The 8,060-nt window shown below is 37.7% G+C and overlaps 1 protein-coding gene across 1 annotated transcript; it reads right to left on the bottom strand.

Annotated features, from left to right (window-relative positions):
* Positions 1–2,267: 2,267 nt before the first annotated feature.
* On the bottom strand, positions 2,268–7,941 carry twnk (twinkle mtDNA helicase). The gene is made up of 7 exons (XM_030121688.1): positions 7,884–7,941; positions 6,971–7,625; positions 5,346–6,048; positions 3,920–4,160; positions 3,450–3,557; positions 3,134–3,275; positions 2,268–2,798 (listed from the first exon to the last, which is right to left on the bottom strand). Exons 2-7 carry the CDS (start codon positions 7,598–7,600, stop codon positions 2,466–2,468), a joined length of 2,157 nt encoding a protein of 718 aa, XP_029977548.1. The 5' UTR covers positions 7,601–7,625; positions 7,884–7,941; the 3' UTR covers positions 2,268–2,465.
* Between the last annotated feature and the right edge of the window lie 119 nt (positions 7,942–8,060).

Genomic DNA, 8,060 nt, shown 5'->3' with positions numbered 1-8,060 from the left:
AGCAGAGTTATTTCCAGCTTCCTCTTGAGTTAATTTTTAGTTTTAGTCCGTCAGTTTGGTCGATTTCGTCTGAGGAATGGACGAGCTTTTGTGTAGACTGACCTATGAATCTGTCACAGGCTATTATAGCAGCTGAGAAGGTCCAATGAAAGAATGTATGAATGTGACTTTATGACATTGAAGTCATTTCATTGTAGTTTTAAAACTGTTTACTGTTAAATGTCCGTTAACAAAAATTACTTTGCCCACTGCTACTGTTATTTTCCTGAACTATCATAGTTCTGTTCCAAAAGTGATAACTGAGATTTACATTTTTTCAAGGTGGCAAACACATTTCTTATTTTGCCATGTTGGTGTAAACTATAGTGACAAATATAAAAACATTGTTTAAAGTGCACTACTCATGAGAACATTCACCGAAGGACTACCAAAAGAGAAGTACCCGTATAATTACATGTTTCAGAGTTGCAATACATACTCACTTTACTTAAATAGAAGTAAGGATACTTGGATATAAAAAAAAGGAAATGTAGTAGAACTGATGGAACTTCTTAAGTCAAGTAAAAATTCAAAAGTACAGACACTGAAATGTGCCCAAAATACGATAAAGGTAAGTAAAATGTAGGCCTTTAAAACCATTTTCACCTTATGTTCATTATTCCACAATCAATGCACCAATGGGTTATCTTTTCCATGTGTTAATGTCCTTCCAATTCAGTCAAAACTGAAAAAGTAGTCAAGATTTGGGGAAGGATGATACAAAATCCATAGTTATAATTCCCAGCAAATGACTGAAATCTAAAAAGGAAAGTACATGGCATGAAAACATGCAGAAAGCATAGAAGTTTGTATTAAAATGCAGGGAGCAAACGCAACAAGTTAGAAACATAAATACTCAAGTTAAGTACATTTACCTGCAGAATATATTTGTACTACTTGTTACTTCCCAAATCTGTATGTTTGATGTATTATATAGTGTTACAACATGAATGAGGGGTTGATTCTTAAGTTTCCAGACTCGCTATTGTTTTAATTGATGTGACATTGATGTGGGAAAAATACTCACAAGGGAAGCCAGAGTGGAGTAAGACTTGTCCTAATAAAGAAAATAAAAACACATACACACCCTACATTGTTCATAAATCTGAACTTTATTTAGCTTAGATGACACACTGTGACTGTAACAAAATAAACTAACCGGTGCATTCATACATTTTAGTACGATTTTTAATATTGCACTTTCAAGGTGGCTGAATCTGCTTGGATTGTCACACCAGAAGAAGCAAGACAATTGATTTTCTCTATGAAATATTCAGATGGGGATGTTGTGAAACAGGTTTTGCATTTATTAAAAGTCACTCACTCTAAATAATGTATCATGTAAGGTGACACTGGAAACCACTCCTTCTGTCATTAATAGGAAACCATGAGGTAGCTGTGTTAAAACCTATTGTCCTCTTATCCCTGTCTCTATTCAGTGTGAAATTATACTCGTTTTTTTAATAACATTATTAAAGGGACCAAAAACTAAGGGCATTCTCATGTTTTTTGCATATTATATCTAATTGAAGAGGGGAATTACAATGCAATTTCCGTAAGTTATGAGATGAAATAAAATGCTCAGTCAAGCAGATATTTTGCCTGTGTGCATGCATGAATACATGATTGTGCAGCGTCTCACCTGTTACTAATAAATAACAGATGTCTGGGTTAAATTACTAGATTAAAGTGGTTAGCCTATAGACGAAATCAAATCAAACACATGTTATCCTCAGATATGAAAGCCAGCTGTAAATACAGTATAAGGGCAGCTATACTGTCAATTCTTTAAGTCTTTAGTCAGGGCAGAGTTTGTCTGACACTGCCCCCTGCTGACCAGAAGTAAGAACACCACAACAAAGATGAATTTCATACATTTAATTAAAAAACACTGAATAAGTCTCTATAAAAGAGCAGTAGATGAGGCACATTACAGATCAGTATGTGCAATACCTGCAGGCAGATGCAGACATTTACAGTGTTTTAGCTTGAAATACTGTTAAACTGTTTTAGCTTGAAATACTATTAAACTGGTTTAATCACAGCCGTGCTTGATATTGGACTTAAACAGTGTATCAATACTTTTACAGAATTCAGTCATAACATAGTAATGCCCAAAAACCTTAGACACTACAAATCATCTAAGTTGAACAATTAATCACATTCTGATGAAAACTTCTGTATGTAATTCCATAAAAAAAATTTTGGCCACATGAAGGCTTTCGCAATTTTTTACTGTTTTACTGCGAATTTGAGATACCTTAACTCATGTTTTAATATATATTATGTACAGTTATACGCATTACCATAACAAATGTTCAGCTTAGTTGAACAGACATAAAACTGTCTGACATTGTTTCACATAAAACATATCAATGTCTTATTTTCACTGATCCCCCACCACACCGAAAGAAAAACAATCAGTTTTATTTCTGGATGGTTTCATTTCCCGTTGTAGGATTCTTTACAGATCGTGAAGTCTTTGTTGTTTTAGGTACTTTTTCTTTTTTTACCTCTTCCTTCTTTGGTGCCGCCTTGCTCTCCTGGGCCTCCTCATTTTCTTGGCTGGGGGTCTTCCTCAGCTTGTACTTAACTTTGACGGGAGTCGAGAAGGTGAGCGAGGACTTGATGAAATCCAGAGGGAAGATGCCCACGTCTCCATCGAAGCGGTTCTTGGTCACCTGCAGGGATCTTCGGCCGGGACATGTGACAAGCTTCTTCTCCTGCAGGATGAGGACGTTGTCTGCTTCTTGGCTGGCCTAGGAGGTGTTAGAGGTCAAGAGTGTCAGGACATAAGAATTTGGATGATAATTTATAGGTATTCTTCCAGACAAGGTATCACATTACACATACAAGCACAACAAAAGCCAACATTTCAAGCATTTTCAGCAATTTACTTTGTTAGTTCTAGTTAATTTGTAGCTTAATTTAGCTTCCGTTTTTAGCTGGGTAATTTTCCTTTTAGTCATGTGTAGAAGAAAATTCCACTCAACTTTTTTTTTAACTTATTTGTTATTTGCTTTTACACATAAAATTATGAAGTTGCACTTTTTTTTACCTGTTAGGTTGAAATATATATACAAAAAGTTAGCACCTTAGCCGAACCGAAGATGGATGCAGTTTGTAGTTCTCGATCATCTTCCTCTTTCCTTGGGTGAATGATCAGGGTGATGTGACAGCTGCTATTGGTGGCAAATTTCCTAAATGCTGAAATAATATGGTCCTGCACTGCAAACCTGAATATCAAAGAAAATCATTACTTTCTATAACTTTTTATTACGATGAAAAATTTTGCCGAAATAATGTCTGATAGTGTCATCAAAACAGTAACAAGGTAGAAATCATTACCTTTACAATAAACCAAACAACTCACTATTCCATTTTCCTGCCCTGATTTAGTTCTTACTCACTTGTCTACAGAGAGGTTTTCCTGCCCCATCATGAACTGCAGGTTGTCAATGACGATATGGTTGATGTCATAGAGGTACACGGCATGTTGCATAGTGTCAAGAACTGTCCTATAGAAAATAAAGCAACAAACAAATAATTGAAAATTGATACCTGGTAAGTAGTAAAACAAAAGTGTTTAATTTCAACAATCACTCACCCTTTAATAGACTTCTATTACAAAAAAAGTTTAATGCCTTAATTAACTTGCCATAAATACATCATTACTTTCAACTGATTAGTGCAAGTGCTGGAGACATTTAAAGAACATCCAGGCTTATAAGTCATTTCTACAGAATATATTTGAAATGACGAATGGCTGGTTCATTCATAAAATTCAGTCTCTAAAACAGCATTAAAACTACATTACGGAAATTAATAAGAAGGCAACATCAATCCAAGACATTACAGCAAGCTGGAGATCAAGACTTACTTGATGTTCTGCTGCCCATGAAAAGTCATAAAGTAAAGTGGCAGCTCTTCAAACTTGTCAGCCCAGAAGTCGTACTGTTCCAGGTTCTCCTCCAGTCTTTGCATGGAAAATTGCGTCAGCATGATCTTAGCCAGGCGCACGTTGTTGATTTCAAAGCTGCCCCATAATGTGTTGACCCCTTGCATGCAAAGGTCCAGAGCCACCTCACTGATGAAAGTGGTCTTTCCACTTCCAGTAGGACCTGGCAAGCAAACATGACATATCAGGAGTTAGGATCTAAACCATGAAAAATAAATAAGAAAAGTGAATATTGGTCTTATGTTCTGAGCTTTGACAGCTTACACATGCCATCCACAAAAGGCTATAATTTGTGATATGTGTCTTATGAGTGGTAATCAATAAAAGTAGCATGTCAGTAAATTAAGTCTTAAATACCATGATCTTAAATGTGTGGTTAGTTTGAGGTACAAGTTAAAAATCTCTTTTCAAATGCTGCCATTTTTTATTTTCTTCAGATTTCAGTTTCAGCCAAAGGAGACTCAACCCCATTTGTGTGCAGGTTCACTGATCAGAAATATTTTCATAAATGAAAGAGAAAGATACAAGATTCTGTCAAGTACCTGGGAAGTGAGATGAGTTTGGTCAATCATTACAAAACCTGGTAAATATTTATGTTGATCCGTGTTGTAAAATGGTCTTAAAAGTGGCCAGTGAGGGACATCAAAATCTTTTCCAATGGGGACTGAAGTATAGGCTAATGTTCTTCTGAGTTTTTACTGTTAAACTGGGCTTTGTTTTTGAGAATGGCAGCCCCTATACTACCGGCCTCACTTAGTAAAATAGAAATGTACATTTCTTGTGGAATTTGATCTTTTCCTGTCACTCTTAACACAGTTGACAGTAATGTATATCATAATTTAATCAGTGTGTTCTCACATAACATTGCAACATCAGTGGATGGATGTGACAGTGGAAATTTAAGTGTCACAGCCTAATCTTTGAAAATCACTGTACTGTCATCTAGCTTTCAAATTTGCTGTATAATTGCTATTAAACAGCGCAAAAAGTTGGTTATTTTTTCTGTGATGAATGTGTTTAGTCCTGTTAATGTGGTTCAAAAATTTAATATTGGGAGTGGTGGGAAATCCCAGCTCCACAGAGTAAAAGTCCTGCCATGTATTGGTTCTACCTGTTCACTTAACAGGTGATTCCACTAATTATCCCATCTACCTGGATGAGGAGTTGCGTTCATCAAAATGGGCTGGTTCAGCAAGGGGTTGGAACAAATACATGCCAGGACTTTTACTTCATGGAGCTGGGATTTTCCAACTATTGATATCTTTCAGCTTGAACTCCAGAATCACTGCTTGTGTCTATATTTATTGATTTGGTTCATTAAAAATTTAAACATTTCTGTTTCTTATACCTGTGAAGACTGTCAGCTCCCCTTTGCGGTGCCCCTTCAGGATCCTGTTGAGTTCAGGAAACCTTGTCCACTTGACTCCAGCCACCTGCTCTGTGTTTACTAACTCCCCGTACACATCCTCTCTGAGCTGCTTGAAAGACACTATGGACTTATGTGCTGCTGGGATGGATGTGTTGATGATTTGACTCAAGTTCTTCCCTTGGGCCAGGGCCTCCACTGGACATGGCCGGAACTCACCAGGCCGCACAAGCAAGCAGCGCCTCAGACCCAGCTTGCGAGAAAAAATCTTTGAGGCTTCCCAAGAGCGAATGTCACCCCCCAACCACAACGTGACCCGCTTAAATTGTTCGAGGTAGGGCAGCAAGATCGGTGGAAGGCAGCTGACCCCACGTGGAAGAGCAACGCTGGGGAGCCCAGTGGCTTGGCTTACAGCTAGAGTGTCCAAATCACCTCCAGTCAGAACCACCTCTGAGTCCATACGGCCCACCAGGGGGAGGCCAAACAAGTTGTAGTAGCAGCTGTACTTGGGGATTGTAGCTTCATTATAAGTAACTTTGTCAGTGTCTGTGATTTGGGCAGACAAGAGTTTAACTCCCTTTAAAGCAGAGTCCGGTCCTCCAAACCAGGGAAAAACCAGACTCTTTGTAGGCCTGAAGAGCCTCACACCAAACTTTTTAAAGGTAGAATTAGTGATCTTTGTAACCTAAAACACAAACAAGTAGTCATTAGACACAGGTTTAATTTATCTGGCTTTAAAGAGAGATATACTGAGATTTGTATAGATTTGATTCGTAAGAAGCTACACAACACGACCATTTTTTCAATCCTCATCAGCCTGTGTAATTTACAAAACTCACTCAAAAAAATACTCTAGAGGTGGTCAGGTTCTCAAATAAGTGAAGGATCATTCTATGCCAAAACTTGCATGACATCATGTCTTGCAAAACCATAAACCTCAACTCAAAATACTTCTCTGAACTTCAGTGGGTCTTACAGACAACTTCATCAATAGTCATCAGAGATAGAAACTAAAACAAACCCACACAATATAATACTAGACCTAGTGAAACTAAAAAACAAACAAACAAACACTTATTAAAAAATATTTCAATTATGGAGTAATATAACATTGAAATATTCACAGTAAATATTGACACTCTTCCATACAAAAGAGGTAATTCAAATAATACTTGGAAAAATGTATAAATAGGATTTTCTCAGGTCTGCAGGTAGATTTTGCAAGATCAGAGGACCATTTTTTTATGCAGAGCCTAGTAAATTGTAAATATTACTATATATAACAAACTTAAAATTTGGTTACAAGAAACTTGTGGAAATACAATTATTGGAAAATGATCTATTCCCTGTTGGGTGACAAATTACTTGTGTATACTAATACTGAATTCAACAAAAACTATATTCTATTTAAAAAAAAAACACATTCAAGAAAGTATCCTGAGAGTTTCTTTGATCTTCAGTGGAAATTTTAACCAAATCCAGTAAAAATAAGCAACATATAAAGCTTATTATATACATGCTGGTGAGTAAACATAGTAAAGTGACTCACCAAGACATGCATAGATGTAAAATACATTCAAATAACCATTGCATTTAGATACACTCACCTGGAACATGGTTTTAATAAGCTGAGCCTCATCCTCTGGAAGATCGGTGAGGGGCACAGAGGTGGACCAGATCCTCTGCACTTCCTTCAGTTCACGGTTCTTTTCCTCCTGCTCCTCCTCACTCTCTGAATAACCCAACAGCACATGGGGGCTAAGGAAGTGCTGCTCCTCCTTCTGCATCACCTCGAGACAGTCCTGGAGGTCTTCCCAGCTCCCCTCCACCAGTGTGTCCTTACAGAGAAACTGGCCTGTAGTTTTGTCGATAAACAATGAGAAACTCTCTTTCCCAGCTGCTGATTCAATAAAGATACTCGGAATGTGAAGGCAGCTGTAGCCATCATGGAAGGGAACGTCTTTGGAGCGAAGGTACTGCTTGATATCTGTGACAGTGACTGGGCTGACAGGGAACTCTCCAGTAGACTTGGCATCCTTTTTATAGGTCCTACAATGTGCCAAGAAGCAGTCTGTGCCTTGCAACCGTTGGATTAATTGGACGGAAGTGGGTCTATGAATAAGCCTCTGGCCTAAAAGTCTGACACTGAAGGAGGTAAAAAGTCTTCTGTGGAACACCCTAGGGGCTCTCACCTGCAGGACACAGGTGGTGCCCTTCAGCAGCAAGCTCCTCCACATTACTCATCTGTTTAAGACACTGAAACTGCAATTCATTCAAAACACAAAGACACATCAGCAAAAACAAACAGTTGTAAAGTTTCAAATCAGAAGAAGCATGAATAATGTTTTCGTGTTTGCTGACCTACATAGTCTAAGAAATAATGACTGGAGTAGAAACAGATTTCACTGAAGTACACACACACGGAATACACAAGGACTTCAGCTAAAATGTTGCCAAAACTTGTACACGTACATAAATCAAGCTGAACATAAAAAAAAACACACATAAACTTTAGCTTACACGTTCTTTTGGGGGTCATGTTTGCCTCCATGCTTTTCTCGCTCTGGCCCGGGCTTTCAGTGCGCTTTGAAAACAAGTCCGTGGGAAATATACCAGGAAGGGTTCCGCACTAAAATTGATGTTAATGTAATACTGTATTCAACAATTTTGCTTACAGACTTATAGTGTATTTTTTTT

This window comes from Sphaeramia orbicularis, chromosome 19 (assembly GCF_902148855.1).
Source record: "Sphaeramia orbicularis chromosome 19, fSphaOr1.1, whole genome shotgun sequence".
NCBI classification, from domain to species: Eukaryota; Metazoa; Chordata; class Actinopteri; order Kurtiformes; family Apogonidae; genus Sphaeramia; species Sphaeramia orbicularis.
Note: the sequence above shows the minus strand (reverse complement) of the source record. Positions and strands in the feature narration are given on the sequence as shown.

What these genes read in the sequence shown, in the direction of transcription:
- twnk (XM_030121688.1), bottom strand. Translation starts at nt 7,600, where the DNA reads ATGTGGAGGAGCTTGCTGCTGAAGGGCACCACCTGTGTCCTGCAGGTG. An exon ending in CATGGGCAGCAGAACATCAA is followed by an intron (nt 3,558 to 3,919) that starts GTAAGTCTTGAT and finishes TATTTTCTATAG; the next exon opens with GACAGTTCTTGACACTATGC. An exon ending in GAAAACCTCTCTGTAGACAA is followed by an intron (nt 3,276 to 3,449) that starts GTGAGTAAGAAC and finishes TTTGATATTCAG; the next exon opens with GTTTGCAGTGCAGGACCATA.